The following is a 26,894-nucleotide window of genomic DNA, read 5'->3' on the forward strand; positions in this document are numbered from 1 at the left end:
CATCGGGTCGCTATGAGTCACAAGTGACTCGATGGCACATAACAACAACAGATATGACTGGCATGTGCCTTTTTTTTTTTCTTCAGGTAGTTAAACTTATTTACAAAGATAAGCAGAATGCTATATTTTTGACAGTTTGAGCAATTCTTCAGCGGTTGGACTTCTACAAACGCTTTTCTTCTTCACTGTTTCATGGATGAACTGGAACAGCTGAAGGAAAGAACTGTTTAAAAGGAATATATGATTAGGTATTATACATATGACAACAGCCAAGAATAAGAGGTACATTGCAAAAAGGACCGGGGGGGGGGAGATATGTAATTGTGCAACAATGAATGGATATTAAAGAAAAAAGTAAACTTGGAAAAGGGGACGGGAGGGAGAGGGAGTAAAATGTGCAACAATGAATGAACATTTAACTTCTTTTAAACGTTTATTAAAATGTTATTTTTTTTAACAAAAAGAAGTGACATTTTGCAAGACTTCAGGCCAGATATATTGGAAATTTCCCTACACGTTTATTACTCAAGGTTAGATTCAGGTTAAAACTTTTTTTTTAACATTGGTGATGTTCCAGTGTATCCTATCAGGAGGTCAGATTGTCCCTATAATTGTGATGCTTTTTTAACAAAAATTTAAAAGATAACTTTTGGTCCTCTGGTTAGGCTGGTGTCATTTGGTTAAGTGGTAGTTTACTTCTAAAAATGAAATCACATAGCGACTTTGTTAACATTCAAGGAAGCAAAATAGCAAGCAAAACTCAGAGTGCGCAGCAGGAGGCAGTGCCTTTCCCAGGCTCCGGGGAAAAAATGGTCCAACCACGCCCACCCTCTGCCCGCCCGCACCTTTTTTCCCAGGAAATCAGCTCTCAGAACCAGAGAGCCCGTACTTCTACGCGCCCAAATATTTTCCCATCAGCATGCGTGCGCCTGCGCAGCTAGTCTTCTGGAGGTTCCTTTCCAGCGCCCGACCGCTTCTTTCTCTAGCTTTCCTCTGGCCTCTTCTCATCACTAGCTTTTCCGAAGGGGTCATCACAGGGCGCCAAGCGAGCGCCCGCGGGAAGGCCGGGGGCGGGGCGCAGCGCGGCGCGGCACGTAAGTGGCCCTTCCGGGCGGAAGTCCGTAGCCTCAGGAGCTGCTGATTGGCTTTCGGGCTCGCGCCTGTCTCGGCCCCCGCGCCAGATTCGGTTGGCGCGGAATCGGGAGATTTGGAGACCATGGCGCCGGTGCACGGTGACGACTGTGAGCCGGGGGCAAGCGGTGAGGGACAATTCTGTGCGCGAGATACTCGGTTGGGAGTGCAAGTACCGTTACATGATTGGGGGTGGTGGGAGTTTTGCAGGTCTTTATTTTTCTAAGCTTTGCGCGTGTCCATGTTTGTCCTGCGGGTCGTCTGGGGCGGGGTCGCTTCTGGTTTTGGATTGGGCTATTAGCTTACCCAAACAAACCTTTGTAGGGCTTTTTTGTTTGGGAAGCCTTCTCGTCTCTCACTTCGGGTCAAAGCACCTGTCCTTTTTTCCCCCTTGATGAGTGGCGCACCACGTGCTGGGCAGTATTTGGTCTGTGCTACGTTACTCCATCCCCAAGTATCCACTTGAAGGCTAGGACAGAACAGACGTGCGCCTCCCTTTCCAGGAACTCCCAGGGAAATTGCTAGACATTGTAGCTATGGAAAGAAAGCCCTAAGTGCTGTCACCAGATAGAAATGCATTTCGTCTTTTTAAGTAATGGGTTTCAACTTTATGCATTAACAGTTTTTCTTTCAAATTCTTCCACGGAAAGTTCTTCAAGTGCTGCATAGAAATAATGTTCACAATCTAGTAATTTTTGGTGAAGTCGCTTTAAAAAATCATCAGCTCAGCGGCATTTTGGATGCCCTGTATCTCACTGAGTTTGTCGGTAGTAATCTTCTCTTCCAAAAATAGAACACGAAAATGCAAATGGCTTTGATTTCTGATTTTTGAATAGTGTTCAACTAAAGTGTGACTTAACTTTACTGAACTTCTAAGTTAAAATCAGATTCTTCGCTGTCGTAGCTCAAGCATTTTATCTCCTGTCATTCACATACATTGCCATTAATGAGAATCTGCTTCCTAATCAGCTTCCTTTGCATCCACCTGGTTGTGAATCAATGATTTCAATTTGTTCTTGCCATCAATTTTTTTAAGACAATTTACTTAAGAGAGTCTAGTAGCCAGGATTACAAATGGGATGTATAATGTGAGTTTGAACAGTCTTTGCAGTCTTCTATGAGTGATTTGCCACTAAACTAAGCCCTTTCCTCAACCTAAAAACTGTAAGTCCTCCATGAACATCAGGAAATCACTCTCTGGAGGATACTGTGCAATCTGGAGACATCCCCGCACACCTCAAGGAATAGTTGATTTAAGTAGTTGCTGTGCATGTGACAGGAATCTTTCGTTTAGAGCAGATTGAAAGAGTGTTGGTTGAAAGACTGTAGGTTAATGACTTGTCTGCTTCTGGGGAGGATGGAGTGCTCCAGATGGTAATTTTTGAACCAAATAGGTAACTTTTTTCCCCCCAAAAAGGGAAAATCTGGGTCTTAATATTTTTCCTTGAATGAAAAGGTGAGAAAGATCTGTAAGTAGCTACCATTATTACATATGAGAGAGACTCAAGGAGAGCTTCATGATTTAAAAAAATTAAGCAAATAAAACAAACAGGTAAATGTTTCATTAATGTCTTCATTAAGCAAATATTTATTGTGTGTCTGTTGTTGTTTTGTACTGTCAAGTTGAAATGTTTCATAGCTGACCCTCTATCAGGTTTGCAGAGGCTGTAAATTGCACGGGAGAGGATTCCCCATCTTTATCCTGCAGAACACATGGTGGATTTGAACCGAGGGCTTTTGGATTGGCAGTATAACTGCTTAAACAACTATGCCAGCTTAAATAACTAAGCCACCAAAACTGCATTGTGCCTGCTAGGTAATAGATTTACTGCCAGGCTTTGGTGGTGGTGTGGTTTGGTGGATAGACTGAGCATTATTTCTGCCCCCCTGAAGTTGCAATGGTAATTATTTGCAGTGCTATGTTGAGGCATCCCTGAGAAAATGACATTGTTCAACTTTACTTTCTAAAAGTGAGGCCAAGGTAATGCATGTGGTTTATCTATACAAACAAGTGGAATGAACTTCTCCTATATTGTTAAATACCAAGTAAGGCCAACATCTTCATTTAACCATTACCAGTTTTATGAAGCAGGCACTATTATCACCATCTCACAGATGGATGAGGACATTGAGGCTATTAACTATAGTACTTGTTCTCTTGGGGAGGCCGTGGGATATTCAGCACTCTTATCCAACACCACAACTCAGGCATAGATTCTTCTGTCATCCTGCCCAGTTTTCAGGTGCATATGAACTAATTAATTGAAAAGACTGGCTTGAGTAAGATGCAATCTTTAAATTGACATAATTGTTCCTTAACATTTTAGAGAGGTCCTTGATAGCAGATTTACACAATGCAGTACATCTTTTGATTTCTTTATTATTTAAATAAAATTTTATTTTAAGCTGGTTTACTTGAAACGTTCATATACATTGTTTTTCACACTGGGTCTTTTCCATTTCCTTTACCATCCCTCTCCCTCCACCCATCAAATTGTGTGACCCTGTGATTAACCCCTCCCCTTTTTATTTCTTGACTGTTGGTGCCAAGGATTGTGTATCCAAGATGAAATCGTTGACATCTTCAGTCTTCTCTCCGTCTGTAAAGATGTTACCTTCTGTCCCAGTGGTGAGGATTTTTGGTGTCTTGATTTTGGGATGTAATCTATATTGAAGACTGTATGTAGTCTTTGATCTGCAGGAAGTATTTCAAGTCCCTCTTTGCTTTTGGCAGCCTAGACTATGTCATCTGCATAATGCAGGTTTATGAATCTTCCTGATGCTGCCCTCTTCTTCCAGACTTTTGAATGATTGATTTAGCATACAGACTGGATAGATGTGGAGGAAGGAAATAGTCTGGTTGCACACCTTTCTTAATTTTAAACTGCACATTGTTACCTTGCTCTATTTCTTGATCTAGGTACAGGTTTATCATGAACACAGTTCTGGGATTTCCATTCTTCTTAATGTTAGCCATAATTTAGATGTCTTTGTATAGTCAGTAAAGCACAAATAGGCATCCTTCTGGTATTTTCTGCTTTCAGCCAAGATCCACTTGGCATCAACAATGATATCCCTGGTGCCATGACCTCTTCTAAACCCAGCTTGAGTTTCAAGCAGTTCTCTGTCCGTGTACTATCTTAGCCTTTTTTTTTGATGATCTTCAGCAAGATTTTACTTGAATTTGATTTTAATGATAGTGTTCAATAATTTTCCACGTTCTGTTGGATTACTTTTTTTTTTGAATGGGAACAAATACATATCTCTTCCAGTTAGTTGATCAAGTAACTGTCTTCCAAATTTCTTGTCATAGATTTGTGAGCATATCTAGCATTATATCTGTTTGTTGAAGCACTTCAATTGGTATCTCATCAACTTCTGGGACCTTTTTTTTGCAGCTCATTTCAGTGTGCTTACTTAGTGCTGGTGACCTTGCTTAAGGCCCTGGGGTCCAAGGACAAGGGTGGATGGAGGCAGATTGACTCAGTGGGCTTCCTTGTATAGACCTTTGGCATACTAATCTCTAAGGTCTGAGTAGGTCTTCCTAATTGCTATGGCTTGTTTTAGGGAGCTCTGGTGGATAAGGGGTTGTGCTGCTAACTCAAAGGCATGTGGTTTGAGTCCACCAGCTTCTCTGCTGGAGAAAGATGAAAATCTCCTCCCGTGTGATATATATAGCTTCTGAAAACCTGCTAGAGGGTCACCTGTGAGTTGATTGAGGGTCACCTGCGAGTTGATTTCGTCTCTGTGGCACATAGGAACTCAACAGCGCCTGTTTTGTATGCCTGTGCAAGAGAGTCTAGGGGGAACATCTGACCTGACTTTCCCCCTCAACTTTTTAATTTTCTTGATGATAATATTTGTTAAAAAATTTTTATTGGTTTGAATATAATCATTCACATATGTTGTTTTATACTTTGTGTTTTATTCAGTCGTACATATACATTATACATTATATTTTATATATTTATATTAACCTTGCTCTATGCCTATTATTACCCCATCTTGCCAAGCCCCCATTGAACCTTTCCTAATACTCCCTCCCTCCCTCCACTTTACCCACTTACCTCTGCTATGCCATTTTCCCTGGCTTTGTAGTATTATGTGGCCTTTGCCTTTCGTCAGCCCTGATTTTTTTTTTTTCCGGCAATGTTAAGGGGAGAATTTCCCAAATGGATTCACATGCTGGATAGCTTGAAAAAACCCAGTAAGACAACTCTGTGGTCTTAACTGGTGGTCCAAAGCCTTAAATAAGTGACAGCACTAGAATGTGCTGTTTCACCCAGTTCTCCTATTCACTTTATTTCTTGTTGAACTTGTCTTCCATGCTGACTTTCTTTTAGTTTATGTGTTGCATTTTCATCCTTTTTCGTTTGTCTCATACCTTCTCCTCTGCTTATGCCACTTTTTAACCCTGTTCTTTCCTGATGACATTCTACTCCTCTTTCACCCCTGCTGGAAACTCTCCCTGTGAAACATTCCCTGATTTCTCTGCTCTCTTCTCGATGCTCCTTTTTACAAGGTACCAGGCCGTTCATCAGATCTTTTTGCTTTACTTGGCTATGAGTTACTTGTGTACAGGCAAGCCTTCTCTTTGTCATTGTATTGCAACCCTTGTGTTAGTGGGACATTGTTGCTTGTGAAATCAGACTATATGCAGACCTACAGATTCTATGAGGATACTCCACTTAAGGAGTAGAAGGATTCTTGAGTATATGCTGAGGTCAGCTTTTGTCATGATTTGTAATCTGTGAATGTTTTTCAATGGAGGCTTGCTCATGATTTTTGGAAATAATTTGCATGATACCCAAAATTTTGTGGCTGTCATCAAGAAGTACCTACCATCCCTTCATTTTTACTTAATGCTTTTTTTGAAAGTGGATTTAAAAGTGAAATGTGACAAAGAATAGACTGAAATATTGTAAAGAAAGATTCCATTTCCAGAAAGCTGGAGGGGGAAAAAATAAGCTTTCTAATTGTGCTTCACCTTAAAGATAGTTTCCACAATTTATTGCCAGCATTTGGTATATATTCTTTAAATTGTAACTTCTATTTCAGTCAAACATTTAGTCACAGAATTGAATGTTATATGTATTCCAGTGGGATTGGAGCTTTTATCAAAGTTCTCAGATCCATTTTAGGATAGATAGTCCAGAATCTCTTCAAAGCCATCTTTGTTAAATATTCCCAGTCCATAATGTATCCCTCTCTTGAAATTCCAAGTACTGTGTATATACCTTTTTTTGGGCATATATTTGAAGTCTTTTGCTACTTGTATCATTAGATTGTAAGTTCTCTGAATACAGGAATGAAATCTTCTTTATCATTTGTGTCTCTTACAGCACCTAGCACTTTGCAAATAGGAAATGTTCCTTTAAAGCTTTTGAATGATGAGACTAGAGTATAAAATGATGTATCCTTAGAACTCTCTAGATTACTTGTGACCTGTTGTTTCTAATAGGTAATCAAGTAACAGCTGATTTCCCCTTTCTAGTTTTTCATTTAGCTATATCCATTGAATTTGGCATTTCTGTCTTTTCCCCACTTTTCTTGTTGAAGAAAAAAACCCAGTTGTTTTAGCTGCAACTAGATCAGAGAAAATTTCTGAAAGGCCACAGCTTAGGATCTATCTGTGTTCTTTGTGAATTATTTAAACTGTAAGCAATAACCGTTTGGAGGATTGTGTATTACTCTTGGCTAGAAATTTTCCTTGTCTTTAAGGAAGATGACTTTTTAACATCATATATCTGACTTTTTTTTCAGAGGTACCAGATTCAGGGAGTTTTGTAGTATCTCGATCCCGACGAGAAAGAAAAACAAAGAAAGGGCGCCAAGAAGCTCTAGAGAGACTGAAAAAGGCTAAAGCTGGTGAAAAGTATAAATATGAGGTAAGATACCATTTTGCTGGGTTTTATCCCCCCTCTTATGCTTCAGAATCTGCAGGTAGTCTTCTGTCATAATTGTCCTATACTGATAAGAAACATGTATATATTTGAAGCTTGTAGTAATGAATAATGTTTTACTGTTGAGTAAGAGTAGTCTTACAAATTTACAAATTAGAGAGAATAGTCAGGCCTTACAGTTTACTTACAAATGACAAATACAGTAAATTTACAAATGATAGTGAATATTCAGTCCTTATAGTTTATTTGTAAACATTAGGATGAGTTTTAAAATTCCAGGTTAAAGTAGCTGTGCGTATTTTTTCCCCTTATTAAACACTGCACCTCTGATAAGTCTTACAGCTTTGTTGTAAAGCTTAGGTGATTTTTTTTTTACTTTTAAATTATTTGAGCATTTTAGCTAAGCCCTACTTCTTGGATCAGATAGTTCTTCCTAATTTCATTTACGGAGGGAGTAACAGTGGGGAGTTGGACTTTAACTTGTTCTCATATTCTGCTTGTAAGGTTGCATGTGATGCTGTTTTTTCTGTTTTTCCCTCTACTTGCTGTCTGTGGCTTGCAGATAGAGCATTGAAGTCACTAGCATCTGCAAATACATTGTCCCTTCAACATCCTCCCTGATTATTTTAACTGTTTGGCTAGAAAGTGATTACCTCATGCTAGAAAATAATTACCGCCACAGCCTTCTGACTTTCAGTGACTCTGTAGGACAAAGTAGAACTGCCCATTGGGATTTCCAAGGTTGAAGCTGTGCTTCAACGACAAAGGCATGTGATTAGAACCCACCAGCAGCTCTGAGGGAGACAGAGGGGTAAACTTCTCCCGTGTGATTCACTGTCTCTGAAAACCCTTTGGGGGATCAGCTGTGAGTCAGTGTTTACTTGACAGCTCACAGCAACAACTACTAGTCTTTATGGAAACACATTTCTCTGAGGGAGCGGGGCTGGTGGTTTTGAAGTACCAGTCCTTGAGTTAGCTGCTGAGCACTTTGACCACAGTGTCACCAGGACACCACCTTCAATAATCATGTGATGTTAGATGCTGTGATTAGTAGCATATTGTGAGTGAGATATTTGAGACACAGAACATGATAAGGTTATAGTGGCAGAGCCGTTTTTTTGAACCCAGGTTGTCTGACTATAACAACTGCGTTCTTCACTGTGGCCTGTGTATTGGTCAGTTCACCAAGAACAGGATTTTTGTCATTTGGAACATTTTTTCTAAGTTGGGAAGCAAGGCGGATCGCAAAAGGTTGTTACAAGAACTCGAATAAAGCACATGGACTTTTTAATGTAGATATTTCTGTAAAAGAGCATTTCAGATGTTGGCACAGTGCTATAGGTTTACCTTTATCGTGATTTGAAATGTATGGCTCTCTAATTTATGCTGGGCAGTGTGAATGTTTAGTAGTTTTCAAAGACTGAGTCAGAAAGGAATTTTTCTCAAAATTATTTTTTAAGTAATTTAAAAGTAGTTTTATGATATCTTTTTTGAGTGAGTATTTAAGAGACAAAAATAAATCTCCCTAACCGACTTCAACCAGTAGAAATAATCTTGCCAGTCCCTCACCTCTTGCCAAAAATAAGGGAAAGAAAATGGATCATTACAAGAATATTAATTGGATTAGTTTGCATCTAGGTTCTCAAAAACTTAATTTGATGGTGGGGGCAATCTGTTACCATATTGTGAAAAGGTTTGAATCAATATTTGCCACTGATCCCTGCAGAGTAGATTAAAAAGGAGATTGAAAGCTAAACCTAAGCCTGTAATTATTACAAGCCTTGTAGGTGTGGCAGAAATCCAGTCAGCTATGGCCATTCACCTCTCAAAGACCTGTGCCCACATTTTTCTATATCTCAGTCTGTTTCTTAGACCAAAGCACTTCAGATGGGTTTAGTCACACCTTCCGTGCCACCCCTTACACCCCCACATTTGATGTTTGTATCTCTCACAACTGTCAGTGTAAAAGTGATAACTTTTGTAATAAAAAAAAAAGATTTTCTTATTGTGTACCATCGAATCAGATCCAGCTGGCACAGGAAGAAGTTGCCCTTCCTCTAGCAGAGCACCTGGTGGATTTGAACCAGGTGCCTTCAGGATTGCAGTGCAGCTTCTTGTCACTAGGCCACCAGAGCTCCCTGAAACGTGGTATTTTTAATGAGGCATAGATTTCTCCTCCTATCTGAAAGTGGGATGATCCTGTGAAACTTTTCATAAAGCAGAAATGGTGTAAAGCAGAGGAGAGCCACCATTTCTTTATATGCGAAGAATTTTTGAGCGTTCCCAGACTAAAGAAATAAACTACCAGACTGTACCAAGTGAAACATAAACCCTAAAATAACACGATTGTATAGTGTTCACAGACCTAATTCAGTGCTATATGGCATCTTGATGCTTAGATGCCCCTGGGAAGAAGCTGGGTGATGACACTATTTTCTTCGCATGCACACTGTGTTTATAAAAGGCTTGCTACAAAATAAATGCAGGATGCTCGTTTTGCTTTGTACCTTTTTTGGTAAAAGTGAAAATCCTTTTTAGATTCCTTTTGGTTAGCCAAAATATATTCATGTAGATCTTGTATTTAAAAAGGAAGTGGCATATAGCAAACTTATGAAAAGTAGGAGGTACCTCTGTCTATCATGTCTTGCTAACCAGCCCTGCACCCTCTCATCTGAGAAGCCAGTAGACAGTCTTGATGAACAACTGCAAAGTTTGTGTCTATCTCTCACTTTTGCTGCTTTAATTGTGTTTGTGATGGTGTTCTGGCCCCATGGTGGTCAGGTAATCCATGTGATTGAAGGTCTTGCCACTCTCTGGATTTGTGCCTCAAATAGCTCAGTGCTGCAATCTCTGCATCCCTAAGAGTCCAAAGATGGGAGATCAGTGACAGTGCAAACAGCAGTCACTCAAATACCACATCTGGTTTACCAAAGAGCATGTTCATTTTGTTAATTTTTGCATGGGGAAGCTTTTTCGCTACAATTAATTTGGTTGATGGAACTGTACTTACAGTTTTATTGCATAGTCACAGAACATAGATCAACTTGTGCACCAAGACATGCCAGGGCTTATAAGCTTGCCAAATATGTGAGAAACCAGTTAAGAAATTAAAAGTGAGTAATCCCCATAGCACCTAATGAAGAATTGGCTATAATTCAGTTTGTTTTTTATAAAGTAGATGAGTAATTGATGGTGTGACAAGTATATTATGCTAATGGAATAATTTAATATCTTATGTTACACCCACCTAAATGGAATACTAAATTAATTGATGTCTATTTAAGGAAAACCCTGTAGTGGTGTTGAATGTCAGAACTCATGATTTGGTTGCAGCTACTCCTTCAGGCTGCCATTCCAGTTTCTGTTTGAGAGTTTTTTTTCTTCGTCAGAATTGTTTTAACACTTTCACTCCATTTGAAGCTTTTTCTCAAACTCGTCTGATGGCAGGTTGAGGACATCACAAGCGTCTATGAAGAAGTTGATGAAGACCAGTATTCAAGGCTGGTTCAGGCCCGCCAGGATGATGACTGGATTGTGGATGACGGTATGTAAGAAGAAACTGCCTGCTCGGTTGTGGGACAGAGATGCTCACACAGTGGAGTCATTGCTTTGTGTGCGCCGAGGGGCAACACTGTCACAGGGCCCCTCCTCCTCTTTGATTTGAATTTTCCTTAACATATTTGAGGACGTAGAACAGGAACAAAGGAAAATTTCTCTGGGAGCATTTTAGGAACCAGGTATATCTTAAGAGACATTGTAAATCTTCCAGGAAATGATTGTGTAGGCAGCAGGAGGAGCTAAGCGACTGTGGGGCAACTCACAACGTTGGTAATTAAGAAACCCAAGTTTAGGTTCCATCTTTTTCACTAACCTTGCACGGGTCACTTAATCTCTGAGACTCGGGTTTTTCATCTGTAATGTGAAGAATGACAAGCATTCTTCAAAGTGGTCTAGCACTGGTCTGTGTATTGCTGTACAGAGGTAACTCATGGTTGCAGTGAAGCTGAACACTGTGGCACTGACGTTCCAAATGTGATCATGGTTACCGATGGTGGAGAGTATTTGGTGGTGCTTCCCGATTTAAACAAGCTTGGAAGCAGGAGTGGCATCCACTTCAGAAATAGCCTGCCTCCAGAAACTCTTAAGAACAGTGCTCAGGTCTTTGGTTCGTAGGGTCGCTATGAGTCGTCTATGACTCGATGACGCTTAACAACAACAATGTGAAGATAAGAAAAATACATGGATAACTCACAGAATTGTGAGGATTCCCTAAGGTTGTAGATGTGGAGTGTGATTTAAACACTAAAACACTGTGCACAGACCTGCTTGAAGGGTTTGATTTCATAGGAAGTGAATGTGACCTCAGTGAGGAGCTGTAGGTTGTGCCTGTGACTCTTATTTGTGCTCCGAATTCTAGAATTCAAACAAAAGAAGTTTGAATTCTCAAATTCAAAATTCTGTAATTTGGGGCATCAGCAGGCACAGCCTACATCTCCTCACTGGGGTCACATTCATTTCTGAAGAATTCTCTAATAGGGAGCTCTGGTGGCCTAGTGGTAAGAAGTTGTGTTGCCAACCTCAAGGCACTTGGTTTGAATCCACCAGCTGCATCACAGGAAAAGCATGGACAATCTCCTGTGTGATTCACTGCCTTGGAAGACGTGATGGAGGGTCAGCTATGAGTCAGTTCAGACTCGGCAGTACATAACAATAAATCTGTAATTGGAATCAGATCTCTTACCAGTTTTCCATCATAGAAGAGAGTACCTTTCTGGGATTGTGGCGATTTTGATTATATTCTAGTTTATTCTTCTAGTAGAGTAAAACTGCTTGAAGGGTTTTGTTTGTTTTTTGTGGTAAACTTGAATCCTGTGGGTTAAATAATTTTCCTTGCTCAGTTAGGCACAGTACTCTTCTTTTGGTTTTGATTGAGGAACCTGTACTGTTGAGATGTTAAGGATTTTTTTTTTGTCTGATAACTGAGCAGAATTTGCTGCATAACAGGGTTTTTGTTTGTTGTGGTATTGAGTTTGGTGGTTTTTTAGTCATGGCTAATACACCATTGGCCACTTTTAGAAACAATCCTAATATTAAACTTTTTTTCCTGCAGATGGTATTGGCTATGTGGAGGATGGCCGAGAAATTTTTGATGATGACCTTGAAGATGATGCTCTTGATTCCAGCCAGAAAGGTACTTCCATTTTATTTTCAAGAGGGTGTTATTTAGAGACTTAAAAGAATTGTCTGCCATTGAAGATGACTTGATGCTTTGATTGCAGTTTGCCTCTGGAGCTGTTTCCCTTTGAGGGATAAATACCTACCACAGTTAGAACATAAAGGCTATGTTCTTCTCTAATATTGAAAGAAGCTTAGTTATATAGAAAATTAAAGGTAAAAAGCAAAAACACTACCAGGAAATGAAATTTCATGTCTGTTAGGCAAAGAGTTGGATTTTTTCTCCCCTCAAGTTTAAGTCCTGTAGCTATTTTTAAACTTGCTGTTTTTGAAGGCTGCAGCGATAGGTTATATTTTATAATTCCTTCTAAAGTGATGTGCTTGGAATTGTAGTTCTAGTAATTTTATAGTAGTGTAACCAGGTTTAGAACTAGTATAATCAGATTGCTTTGTGGACTTGAAAATTATATTAATCATTGACAAATTTTTTAGTGACACTTTTATTTTTGTCGTCGTTGTTGTTGTGTGCCATCGAGTCAGATCCGGCTAGTACAGGAGGAGACTGCCCATCCTTCTCCAGTGGAGCATTTGATGGATTCGAACTGTGCACCTTTGGGATTGCAGCACAGCTTCTTATCACAGAGCTCCCTAAAACTTTTTTTTAACTCTAAACAGGCCTGACTTGACTCCTGAAAAGTCAGAAGAGAAAATTTGCTTTAGTACAGATATTTGACAAAGAGCTAATCTCTAAATTTTACAGAAAACCTCAATACCTCAACAGTATAAACCATTGAGTTTTAAAAATGGTAAACATAGACTAATGGTGATTAATTTGATAAAACAGTATATGTGAGTGATCATTTGAAACAAATTGTGAATGTGTGAAACACAGTGTACATGAATGATACACAATGAATAAGAGTTCTGTATGCAAACCAATATAAAAGAAAAATAAAGTGGGGGGAAATCTTACAGTAGTTCTCTTAAAAATGGTTAAAGTATGTGAGCAAGCATTTCACCCAAGAAGACATTCAGGCAACCAAAAAAATAAATACCTTAGGAGGGTCTTGTGCCTTTAAAAGTAAAACTTCATTGTCACTGAGTCACTTCCAACTTACAGGTACCCTCCTTTGGTGTTGGAAGTTGTAAACCTAGCAGGATCACACTGGCACAGCTTGCTCTTGCTCTCTCTCTCTTTCTCGGAGCAGCTAGAGGATTCCAGCTGCCAGAGAGGCAGTCTTTGGGCCAGCAGCACAGCTCTCTATGGACTATACCTCACTTTAAAAAAAATGATTGGCAGCAATCTGGAATAAGAAGTGGACTGAGGGAGGGTAAAGGGAGCGAGAGGGAGGAGAAGAGCAACAATGAATGAATGAAAACCCAGCCTTCCTGTAAACCTTCCTTAAAATCACAATTTAAAAAAATCACAACCATCCAACCAACCAAAACAAAACAAACAAAAACTGGTGGCCTAGTAGTAAGGAGATGCTGTGTCAAGCCAAAGGCAAACCATTTGATCCTTCAGCTGCTCTGTGGGAGAAAGATGGGTAATCTCTTCTCCAGAGGCTCAGCTATGAGTCATTTCCACCTTGACAGCACTTAATGACAGGAAGAGCAAAATGGAAATGAAAGGGGAGAGCTGCTTTCCCTTTTTAAAAAAACACGCCATCACCAAAAACCTTATTAGGACTATGAATGTAACTGTAGTTTGAGGTTTTCCTGGATTGATGTTAAGTAACTCATGCCAGCGTTTGTTGTCTTGGTTTAATTTATTAGTCTTTCACCTCCAAGGAGTAGGTCAGGATAGCATTAAACTGTGGCCCACACATGGGCTGGTTGGTTTTTTTAAAAAAACCTCTTTATTGAAAGATAATTCACATGCCATGTAATTCACTCATGTAAAGTGTACACTTCAGTAGCTTTTAGTAGATTCACAGAGTGGTGCATCCATCATCACAATCAATTTTAGAAAATTTTCATTGCCTCAAAAAGAAGTAATGGCCTCTTTTTATAAAACTCTCAAACCAGTTCTTTTTAAAGTATCCATTCCAAATTTATTATCCATTAGGAAGCTTAACTTAAAAATTCAGCAGCATAGTAAAAAGATACATTATCTCTGTTCATTGTGACATAGATTTCAAAATATGTTTTTTAAAAAATTTGTTCAGTCAGTACATATCCTTTGTAAAAGTTGTTTCTGTATGTATTTTTGTCAATTTCATTACATTTATGTGCGCTTTGTACAGTACTTCATTTTTAAAAAATTAAAACTTACAAATATGCAGGAGTACTCTTGTTAAAAGTGAGGTAATATTTAATGGGTTTAATGGGTCATTTATTAATGCAAAAAAATATGTACATAGTTTTGTCCATAAGCTATTTTCCTAAATTAATCGGGATATATGTTGTGAAACAGTTTAAATACACCATCATATTTTAGAAAAGCATTTGTTGAGCATTTTCCCATGAGATTAAAAAATGAGATAAATAGATTGGAATGAAGACCCTAATTAAAACAAAAGCTGACAGTAGAGCAATTATGGAAGGAGTGTGATATATTGGAAGAAAGATTTGTAAACTCATACATGGGAAATATTATTGTTGTCGTTATGTGCCATTGAGTCATCTATGACCCCTAGCGACCCTGAAAGAGCTCTGAAGCCTGCCTTGTCCTGAGCCAGTCTTACTGATTCACTGACACATCTACCTCCATTTCCCCAGTCACTGTATCAATCCAACTCATCTGGGTTCTCCCTCTTTTGCACTGCCCCTCCACCCTTCTGAGCATGATGTCCTTCTCCAAGGACCAGTCCCTCCTGGCCACGTGCCCAAAGTATGTGAGACTGAGCTTTAAAATCCTAGCCTCCAAGGAGAAACTTTGTTTCACCCTCTCCAAGGCAGACCTATTTGTTTTCTTGGCAGTCCATGGTATGTTCAAGATTCTTCTCCAGCACCACAATTCAAAGGCATTGATTCTTCTTCTGTCATCCTTAGTCATTGTCCAGCTCGCTGATGCATAACAAGTAACTGTCAAGACCATGGACTGGATCAGGTGCACTTTAGTCTTTAGACTGATATTGTTGCTTTTTAGCACTCTGGAGAGGTCCCTGACAGCACATTTTCCTAGTGTGATTCATCTTTTGATATCCTGATAGCTGGTGTTAAAAGTGTTGCTTGTGTGTGTGAGCAAGCTGTAATTGTTAACAAGCTCAGTCTCTTCTCCATCAATCATGGTGTTGCCAGTTGGTCCAGTGGTGAGAATCTTTGTCTTCTTGATGTTGAGCTTCAATCCATATTGAAGACTACAGTCCTTGACCTTTAGCAGCAAGTGTATAAAGGAGCAATTAGTGATAATTTCCTGAATTTACATGTAAATCCCACTGGTATTCAGTTACAAATAGCCATCCACATTTAGGAATGTTCGTTTACATTTGTTGAAAACTTATTTAGAAAAGTTTTTATTTTTACTTTTTTTTTTTTACATTTCATTTCACCTTGTTTTCTTGGCAGTCCATGGTATGTTCAAGACTCTTCTTCAGCCCTACTACTCAAAGGCATTGATTCTTCTGTCATCCTTAGTCATTGTTATTTTTTTTTTTACATTTATTGGAAACATTTATCAGAGGAACACTCCAGTCTCTTTGTTGCTATCAGAATGCTTCGTGTGTTTTTTCTTCTGTTAAATCAAGACAGTGGGGACCAGGGATATGAGTTAGAAGTCATGCATGATTTAGATTGATAAGAAAATTTTCTTTATTTCATAATCATTGCTTGGTATTCTTCATATTCTCAGAATTTTAGTATTCTAGCCAAGAATCTCTCATAGCTTTCAAGTTGGAACTAACTTTTAGCCGACCGTCTGGTGGGTTTTGGGAGCTGTAAATCTCACAGAAGAAGACTGCCCGTCTTTGTCCCTCAGAGTCACTCACTGCTGAATTCCAACTGCCAGAGAGATGTGGCCTTTGGATTAGCAGTTCAACTCCCTATGGACTGCGCCACTGGAACGCCTTAGAAATGTACATGCCTCTAATCAAAATGATAGGTCTGGGATAGTAGTAGCTCCCCACCAGGTAGCTTTGTTAAAGTTCCATTCTCATTCTCATGTGGTTAGTTTAGCAGTGCTGACCCCAGCCTTTGCATAGTCTTCTTACTCTCGTGACTTTCTGGGCAACTTCTAGCTGATCAGACTCTGTATTCCAAGAGATGAAGGCACAGACGCCTGGAAAAGTGATGCTAGACCTAGCACCACAGTCCTCACGGCCCACATGTTCTTGGCCTGAGATCCAAAATCCTGTCAGGCTATCTGGAACATCCAGACACTCATGCCGACGAGGACAATGTTCTTATTCCCTACAGATCTCATCAAGGTATGAAATACTGAGCTACAATAGACAGAATTCCGACCGTAGCTTTTGTAAATACTGTAATTATTACAGATCCAAGACCTGTGACTTGACTGATGTAGAGGAAAAAACTACTTCAACTTCAGGAAGGTATAAGGGAAACAGGGTGATGCATCTTTTTAAGCTTTCTTCAGCAACACAAAAAAGAAGTATCTACTTGTTTCCATGAAATCTGAGTTCCCCAGGGAACACCTCTAATTTTCTCTGGCAGAGATTTTACATCAGTCTAGTAGAATGGAGCAGAGGTCCACTGTGATCATCTCTGTAACTGGCAGACAGGTAGACGCTGACGGCTGAGGTGATGACCAGACTGGCCACAAAGGTGGCAGTGCTCCTGAGCAGCATCAGCTGCATAGGCAGATACCAGAGAGTATGGATGACTGTCACAGAGAATGTGAACTAGGAGAATCTTGAAATAATGGCAGATTTTAACCAGTGGGATGGGAAGCAAATGAAAACTTCCCCATACATCTGACAGACACCTATGAGGAAGACACTTAGGAAAGATAAAGGCCCACAGCACCTTAAATATGACTCTCTGTGAGGAATGTATGTTGAGGAAATGTTTCAAGTGGGACAGTTAACATTGGAGTTGTCAGCAGGCCCCATGCTAAGAGTTCAAGGAAGAAGACAGTAGGGGGTTTATGCTTGGTCAGCCGAAGCTTCAGGCCAAGACCTGCATGCCCCCATGCTCCTCTGCATGACTGATTCCCTTTCTTCTGGTTCCACTCTGACCTTATGCCAGGGCCATGCTTTGGAGGTGAACCCACCTTCTCTGAGGGCTAAAGGGGGTCGCCACAGCTGGAGTGGCAGAGGAAGTGTAGAGGGACTGAGCAGACTACAGCTCCTGGGGCCACCACCAAAGTGATTATAATTCTTGGAGCTACTGAAGTTGATTTTTCTTGTACCCCAGTACAACATGGTCCCTTTTGTGTTCCAAGGCCTAGATGACATGGTGTCTTAATCTTCACAGAAACAATCTAATCTTCCCTCTGGAGACAAGTAGACATTGACTGCAACTTAACTGAAAAAAATGTGGCAGTTTGCTTCTAGAGCTACATGGTTGGAACCGATTTCAGTGTGTTGTGGGAAGCCAAATTTCATACTAAATATTTATAATAAACCAAATGCTGTATCAGGATGTGAGGGAAACGCTGATACAAGCTGTAATACACCCTGAAGCACCAAGGCAGACCTTAGGTGTCATAGGGGTAGGATTAAGGCAGACTTGACACATTTACACAATTCTTTTTTGTTGTTGTTTTATTTTTCTTCCGCTGAATTAGAGGTGCACACAAATCCTATAAGATTTCTAGGACTGCCGTAAAAATGTACCATAAATGTGGGGTTTTGCAAGAACAGAAATTTGTTGTCTTTTTTTTTCAGCTTCTCTTTTTTTTAATGCTATATATATATATATATATATATTTACAGTATATTCTTTCCATTTAATTTTCCCCATTCATTAATTGTTTCACTTTTCCCTCCCTGCCCATCTTCCCCCCAGTTCATTTTTCTCTTTGAAAAGAAAAAAAAATTTTTTTCATTGTTAAACAATCCGCCCCTCCCCCCCAATTTGTTGTCTTGTACTTCTGGAGACTGGAGTCTGAAATCAGAGGGCTGCTCATGATGGATTCCCTCTGAGGGCTCAGAGGGAGCATTTATTCAATGCCTCTCTTCTAACTGCCAGTGATAAGTGAGGATGCTTGGTGTCCTTTGGCTTGCAAATGCATCACTATCTCCTTACAATGCCATCTTCTCTCTGTCTCTCTGTGTCTATGCCTCTTCTCTTTTTTTAAATTTAATTTTATTAATTTTAATGAACATTTACAGAGATTTTGGATTTCCATTCATTCATTGTTGCACTTTTCTCCTTGCCCAGCCCTCCCCTCCAGTTCACTCCTCTCTTTGAAAAGTAAAAGAAAAATTCTTTCACTGGTATACAATCTCCCCACACTCCTCCCCCCACCGCCCCAAGTACACTCCACTATGCAACCTTAAATCTAGACTCTTGTGATAATTATAATACCCTATCATATATCGCTTTTAATTTGTTCTCTCCCTCATCTGTTTCAATGGAGTATACATAATTTATCCAGTTTTTCTCAGTCATAGCCCAACCTCGCTGTCAGTTCCATTTTACAACAATGGTACCATGCAGTATTTGTCCTTTTGTGATGAGATATTTCACTCAGCATCATGTCCTCCAGGGTCACCCATTTTGAATAATATTGCGTGAGTTCCTCGTTTTTCAGTGCAGCGTAGTATTCCATTGTGTGAATATACCACAGCTTCTCTATCCATTCGTTTGTTGATGAGCACTTACGTTGTTTCCACCTCCTTGCTATTGTGAACAAAGCCGCGATAAACTTGGGTGTGCATGTATCTGCTTGGGTGACAGTTATGGTCTCTTTAGGGTATATTCCCAGTAGTGGAATTGCTGGGTCAAATGGTATCTCTCTTTGAGAAAGCGCCACACCATTTTCCATAGGGATTGCACCATTTTACACTCCCACCAACAGTGATTAAGGGTTCCAGTTTCTCCACAACCTCGCCAGCATTTGTTGCTTGCTGTTCTGTTAAATTTTGCTAGTCTTACTGGGGTGAGATAATATCTCATAGTTGTTTTGATTTGCATCTTTCTTAGAGCTAGGGATTTTGAACATTACTTCGTGTTTGTTCACCATCTGAATGTCTTCTTTGGTGAAGTGTCTGTTCATATCCTGTGCCCATTTTTCAATTGGATTATTTACCTTTATCTTGTGGTGCTCAAGTATTTAATAAATTCTGGACTTAAGTCCCTTATCTGACATGTCATTACCAAATAACTTTTTCCCATTCTGTGGCTTCCCTTTTTACCCTGTTGTAGAAGTTTTTGGATGTGCATAGGGATTTGATTCTTAGAAGGTCCCATTCATCTATTTTATCTTCTCCTGGTTGTAGATTTTTCAGGATACTTGGAAGACTTGTATGGGTGTTTGCGAACCCCTTCCTTCTGAGTCAAGCATAAGGTTTTCAGTAGAATGAGCTTAGCTTCATTTGCATAGAATTCTCTTTGTGATTTGCTTCCTGGCAATTTTTTATAAAGGCACGGGGAAGCTGGGTTCAGAGTTTGAACTGTTCACCTCCTGCTTTACCTCTGCTTCCTTATATATTCGTAGTGTTTTATCTCGTTATTAATATACTTTACCCTTGGTTGACAACAGTGGGACAGTTGTACTCTTTCTTACAGGGTGGCTGTTAGTTGGAATTGACAAAACTTTTGGATCTGTGCGTTGGTTTGTTTTTTTTGTTTTTTTTTTTACAATATCATTTCTCTTCATGCTGAATGTAACACTCTTCTGAAAAGAAAGACATTGTTTTCTTACACAAAATACATTCTTTAGTGAGTTGCACTGCTAACCTAAAGATGGTGACTCCCTGCATGATTTTAATCCACTAGCAGCTCTGCCAAAGGATGATGGACAGTTTCTTGCCATGCAGTTTACAGCCTCTGAAAACCTTTTGTAGGGCCATCTGTGAGTCTGTTCCCAATTTGATGATGAGAGAATATATTATCCATGTTAAAATTTGACATTTGTACAAATAATAGCTATTTATTTATTAAATTAATTTTAATAAGCATTTGCAGAGATTTTGGATTACCATTCATTCATTGCCTCACTTTTCTCCCTCCCCACTCCTCCCCACCAGTTTGCTCCCCTCTCCGAAAAGAAAAAGAGAAAAAAAAATATTCCTTCATTGGTATACAATTCTCCCATCCCTTCCCCCCACCCCCACCCCGAGTACACTTCTCTATGAAACCTTAATTCTGGATTCCTGTGCTAACCATAATACTCAATCATATATCACCTCTATTCTTTCCCTCATCTGTTTCAATACAGTATACATAATTTATCCAGTTTCTTCTCTGTCTTACCCAACCCTGATGTCAGACCCATTCTACAACAGTGGCATCATGCAGTATTTGTCCCTTTGTAACTGAGATAGTTCACTCAGCATAATGTCCTCCAGGGTCACCCATTTTGAATAATATTGCATGAGTTCCTTGTATTTCAATGCGGCATAGTATTCCATTGTGTGAATATACCACAGCCTCTCTATCCATTTGTTTATCGATGGGCACTTAGGTTGTTTCCAACTCCTTGCTATTGTAAACAAAGCTGCGATAAACATGGGTGTGCATATATCTGCTTGGATGGCAGACATGGTCTCTCTGGGGTATATTCCCAGTAATGGGATTGCTGGATCAGATGGTATCTCTATTCGCAATTTTTTGAGAAAGCGCCACACCACTTTCCACAACGGTTGCACCATTTTACATTCCCACCAATAAGACACCGAATAAGAGTTTCAGTTTCTCCACATCCTCGCCAGCCTTTGTTGCTTGCTGTTCTGTTAAATTTTGCTATTCTTAATGGGGTGAGATGGTATGTCATAGTTGTTTTGACGAAATAATAGCTATTTATTATAGAAAGTATTTTTTTTGGGTTTGAGAGTTATTGTTCCTAAATTTGATGTTTAATGAGTTACATTTAAATTTTTAAAAATAATTTCTCGTAGTGAAATTAACATGCTAACGTCAACTCAGTGGCATGTAGTATCTCCCAATTCTTGTTAACCCACTGCTCTCATAGGGTTTGTGTGATTCCAGAACATTCCATCAATCTGAGTGAACTGGCTTCTTGTTAATTAGCACGGGGTTTTTTCCCCACTTTAAAAACAATTTATCTTGATTTACATACAAAATTCATAAACTGTGTATAGTTCATGTACAATGGGTTTCACACATTCCTCCATTCACATTGTGTTTCAGACGATTACTCATGTACACTGTTTTTATAAAATTAATCACCATTGATCTATACCTACTATTACCCTGTCTTTTTGGGTCCCCATTGGATCTTTCTTAATTCCTTCAGCACCATCTCCTTCAGACTTAATCCTAGTAATTTCCTCCCCTCCTCCCCCTCTGTCCCTTCCCCTTCCCCCTTTGGACTTCTATACACATCTTACTATTTATCCTTCTATTTTTACAATAATGGTGTTTTGTTTTGTTTTTTTAAAAAGTGATTTATTTCACACAATGGAAAACTACGCAGCATACAGGAGCAATGATTTTGTAAATTACTATAACTTGGAAGGGACTGGAGAGCATTATGCTGAGTGAACTAACTCAGTCTCATAAGGACAAATACTGTGTAAGACCATTGTAGAAAGGGTATGAGGATCCAAGCAGGAGGGAGGGTGAAGCAGAGGCGTGAGGATGGGCAGCGGGGTGGCGTGTTAATCATAGGGTTGCACAGTTCGATGGGTGGGAGGGTGAAGGAAATGGGAAGGATCTTTCGTGAAAAACAATGTATTCAAACTTTGTAAATAAAGATTATGGAAACAGTAATGTATGATTAAGCATTATACATATGACAACAGCCCAGAAGAACATTGCAAAGAGGACCGAGGGTAGGGGGAGGTAATTGTGCATCAATGAATGAAAATTTAAAAATAAAAGTTAACTGGGGGCGGGAGGAAGGAGGGAGGAAGGTAAAATGTGCAACGATAAATCAATAAAAATAAAAAAAAATTGTTTGGTTTTTCATTCAACCACAAACAGTTTTGTTTTGAAACATTAATTATAATACCTACAGTGTAATCACACTTTCTCCACATAATTGTCATTTCAATTAATCTCTTCCACCTCCTCTTGTCTCTGGGCTTTTTATCCTTAGGCGTGTATTTACTGTTCTTTTGACCGTATATAGTTGACTATTCTGTGTCAGGGTTGTAGCCTTTCTCATACTTAGTCTGTATTCTGAGCACATTAATAGAGAAACTGGACTCATTGAAGAGGGCTGTGGCATCAGAATTGGAGGAAGATTCATCAGTAACCTTTGGTATGCAGATGATATAACCTTGCTTGCTAAAAGTGAGGGGAACTTGAAACACTTGATGCAGAAGATCAAACACTGCAGCTTTCAATATGGATTGCATCTTAACATCAAGAAAACAAAAATTCTAGCCACTGGACCAATAGGTGACATCGTGATAGATGGAAAAATACTGAAACTGTCAATGACTTCATCTTGGATCCACAGTAAATACAGTTGACATCAGCTGTCATAAGATAGGAGATGTATTTCACTGGGAAAATCTGTAGTCAGAGACCTTTCTACTTTGCTGTGGAGCAATGATGTTAGTTTGAGGACTAAAGTGTGTATGATTCAGACCATGGTCTTTTCAGTCATCTACTATGCATCTGAGAGCTGGACAGGGAATAAGAACGGCAGAATAAAAGTTGATACCTTTGAGTTGTGATGTTGGAGGAGGAGTGCACTGAATATCCATCCCACAGACTGCCAAGAGAACAAACAGATGTGTCTTAGAGAAGGTGAAGCTAGATTGTTCCTTGGAGGCAGGGATGGCAAAGCTTTGTACCATATACTTTGGGCGTGTTGCTGTAAGAGGCAACCATGGACAAGGACATTATGCTTGAAAAGGTGGAGGGACAGAGGAGAGAAAGACCCTGACCAGGTGGATTGACACAGTGACTGTGTCAAGCAATGGGCTTGAGGGTGTCAGAGATTGTGAAGTTGGCACAGGATAAGACAGTTCAGATCTGTTGTTCATAGATTCTGCTGTGGGTCTTACTCAATTCAACAGTACTATATAATAATAATAATAGTTGTAAGAAGTCAGTACTTCCCCTGGTGTTGATCATCTCAATAGTCTATTGTTAAGCTGAAAACTGAGACATGGAGGTACGCTTTGTTCTAGGTTTGAAGGAGGACTCGGAGTCAGTCTTGGGTCTGTCAATCTGTTGAGTTAAGCATGACCATTTTTTCGTATTTGAGTTTTGTTCCATCCCCCCCCCCCTTCTAAGCTCAATGGTGGTAGGCTGTTTGGTGTATGGGGTAGGCTGGAGTGATGGAAATGCTTCTGATATCAGAGTATAGCTGTTTTAGGTGTCCTCCCTGCAAAAGTAGAATTCACTTTTGTTTTAATGTTTCTTGTCTTACTTAGGATAAGATACCTACTCCTTTATTTCATAACGTTGACATTTTTAAGGCAATTTAGTTAAATTCTGCTATTTGGTTGTTATGTGCTATCAAGTCACCTGCGACTCATAGTGACCCTATGCATAATATCTCTGAAGCCTGCCCTGTCCTGAGCCAGTCCCACTGACTCCGACACACCTACCTCCACTGCCTGAGTTACTGAATCAATCCATCTGATTCAGGGTCTTCCTCTCCTGTGTTGTCCCTCTACCCTTCCAAGCATGATGTCCTCCTCCAAGAACTGGTTCCTCCTGGCCATGTGCCCAAAGTATGTGAGATGGAGCCTCAAAATCCTTGCCTCCAAGGAGCAGCCTGCTTTTACTCTCTGCAGGACAAACCTGTTCTCTTTGACAGACTATGGAGTGTTCAGTACTCATCTCCAGCACCACAACTCAAAGACATCAATTCTTCTGTCATCCTTAGTCATTGTCCAGCTCTCTGATAACACAGTAATGTGGATTAAGTTGTATCTTTTCCATTGGTCATATCAGGGTTATAAAATGTCAGTTTTTTTCTCTGTATTGGTGGTAGTACATTTGGTTTCTTTGTTAAGGGATGTTTTCCAGGTTCCTTTCTTGTAGCATTACCTTTTCCTTTGTAACTCGTGCTCATGTGGTTTTCTAGCTGACTTTCTTCCAAATTTCTTGGCCTAGACCATTGAACATTTCCAGTGTTGTGTGTTGGTTGAAATGCCTCTGTTGGTATTCCATCAGTTCCTTAAATCTTGGCTTTGACCAGTGATGTCAGTGCAGCTTGATTGAACTTCTTCCTTAATTGGCTTCTTGATCATATACTACCTCCTGAAATGACTGAAGAGTTAACAGTTCTTTTTGGTACTGTAGCTTCTTGTATTCCTCCCATCTTATTTTTTTTTTACTAAATTTTTATTATGATTTTAACAAAAGCTTACAGGAAAATTAAATTTTCATTTATTGTTGTACATTTTACCCCCTCCCTCTCTTCCCCCCAGTTAACTTTTTTAAAAAAATATCATTCATTGTTGCATCTTTTCTGCTTCTTTTGCTGCTTCCTTGCATGATTCAGTATTATCCATGGAATCCTTCAGTATTAAAACTCAAAGCTTCAATTTTTTCCTTCAGTTCTTTTAACTTGAGATGTGCCCAGTGTGTTCTATCTTTTTTATTCTCTGACTCAGGTCTTCGCACATTTCATTAGAATACTGTCTTCTTGAGCTGTCCTTTGAAATCTTCTGCTTAGCTCTATCACTGGATACATCAATTTTTCTTTTGTTTACTTTAGCTAGTCTGTGTTAAAAAGCAAATTTCAAAGTATCTTCCGACATCTAGCTTCCTATCTTTCCTTTTCCTTTCCTGCCTTTTAATTAACCTTTTGCTTTCTTCATGTGTCATATTTCATTAATGTCATTCCATAACTCATCTGGTCTTGATCTTAGTGTATCAAATCTGTCTTTGAGATTATCTCTAAATTCAGGTGGTGTATACTCAAGGTCATACTTGGGCCCTCATGGGCTAATACTCATTTTCTTCTACTTCAACTTAAACTTGCATATGAGCAGTGGGTAGTTTGTTCCATAGTCGGGCCTCTGGCCTTGTTTTGACTGATGGTTTTTCTCTCTTTATAGATGTTGTTGATTACTCTATTATATCTAGAGATTTTCCTATGTAAAGTACATTTATGTTGTTGCTAAAGGTATTGACAAGAAAATAGATCTTAGGAATACTCTGAGAAAGTTTCATCAAGAGAGCTCTGATGGTGTTTCTTTCAACAAGGTCCTGTTTCCCAACTCCTGACCCTTCTTTGTTTCTTACTTTGGCATTCCACTCACCAGCAGTTACCAATGCATCTTGAGTACATGTTTGATCAATTTCATATCGTAGAAGTTGGTAAAAGTTTTGCTTTAGGGGTTGGTGCATAAATATGAAGACTGGTTGGTCTTCCTTGGAGGCATATGGATGTTTTCAGGTCTGAAACTTGTACTGCAGGATAGACCTTGAAGTGTTCTTTTTTTATAATGTATGTAATACCATCCTCTGTTCTTCTGTTTGTCATTGCTTGCATAATATACCATATGTTCAATTAAAAATGGCTAATCCCAGTCCATTTCAGCTCACTAATGCTTAGGCTATAGATCCCTATGTATTCTATTTCCTTTTTGACAACTTCTAATTTTCCTTGGGTCATACTTTGTACATTCCACATTTTAATTACAAGTGAATGTTTGCAGCTGTTTCTTTTGAATTTGGCCGCGTCAGCAAATGAAGGCCCCAGAACCTTAATGCCATCTACTTAGTGTTGCTGACCCAAAGGCAGGCAATTCAGATCCTCCAGCTGCTTGGTGGGAGGAAGATGGGCAGTCTCCTGATTTACAGATTCTGAAAACCCGCGCCAGGGTCAGCTATGAGTCTAGTCTGACTCAAGAGCACACAACAACAACAACTACTGTTACCACTATTACTGCTTTAATAAGGCAGCTCTTCTTCAGGCATAGTTTGATTGCCTTCTAACTTGTGGGCTTCATCCTGTAGCAGCTTTATCTTCCAGCACTGTATTAGGTGTTACTCCACTGGTATTCTTAAAGTTTTCCCTGGCTAGATATTTTTTCTTTTACTGTAGAATGCTGGGTTTTTCCTTCTTAGTCTGTCTTAGTATGGAACTGCTGTGGAAACCTGCCACAATGGGTGACCCTGCTGGTATTTTAAATACATGTGATACAGCTTCCAGCATCGCTGCGACATGCGAGCCAGCTTAGGACGGCAAAATGTGAGATGAGTTAGTGGATCTCATGATGGGTAACCATATTTTTAAAATTTCTTCCATTCTACTTATGTTTCTTTTTGAAAAAAAGTGTGTGTTTTATGTGAGATGTTAATTTGTTCATTAGCTAATTTAGAATTTGCAGACTGTCCTCCGGGTTTCTGCTAACTCATATGTAGCAACTGGTGGTGGTTGTTAAGGGCTGTCAAGGTGTAGACGACTCATAGTGACCCTGTGAATGAAAGACCAGAACCAGTTTTTTTTTTTTTCTTTTTTCTTTTTTTAATCTTATTATTTTTGTGTGCGTGTACCAGCAAATCAGATCTGACTGGTACAGGAGGAGATTTGCCCCTCCTTCCCCGGCAGAGCATCTGGTGGATTCGAACCGTGCACCTCTGGGATTGTAGTTGCAGCTTCTTGCCACTAGGCCACCAGAGCTCCCCTCAGAACCCGTTTTATAACTGTCATCGTTTCTCTAAGTTCATAGAGTTTCT

At 39.5% G+C, this 26,894-nt stretch overlaps 1 protein-coding gene across 1 annotated transcript in view; it reads left to right on the forward strand.

Annotated features, from left to right (window-relative positions):
- Window positions 1-1,216: 1,216 nt before the first annotated feature.
- Window positions 1,217-26,894, forward strand: part of POLA1 (polymerase (DNA directed), alpha 1, catalytic subunit) — a 361,002-nt gene continuing 335,324 nt past the window's right edge. The window contains 4 exon segments of the mRNA XM_006903771.1: window positions 1,217-1,241; window positions 6,895-7,019; window positions 10,482-10,578; window positions 12,145-12,225. Coding sequence (XP_006903833.1) covers window positions 1,217-1,241; window positions 6,895-7,019; window positions 10,482-10,578; window positions 12,145-12,225 — 328 coding nt within the window.

The sequence above is a fragment of the Elephantulus edwardii genome, unplaced genomic scaffold, assembly GCF_000299155.1.
Source record: "Elephantulus edwardii isolate Elephantulus edwardi_28Jun2011 unplaced genomic scaffold, EleEdw1.0 scaffold00040, whole genome shotgun sequence".
Taxonomy (NCBI): domain Eukaryota; kingdom Metazoa; phylum Chordata; class Mammalia; order Macroscelidea; family Macroscelididae; genus Elephantulus; species Elephantulus edwardii.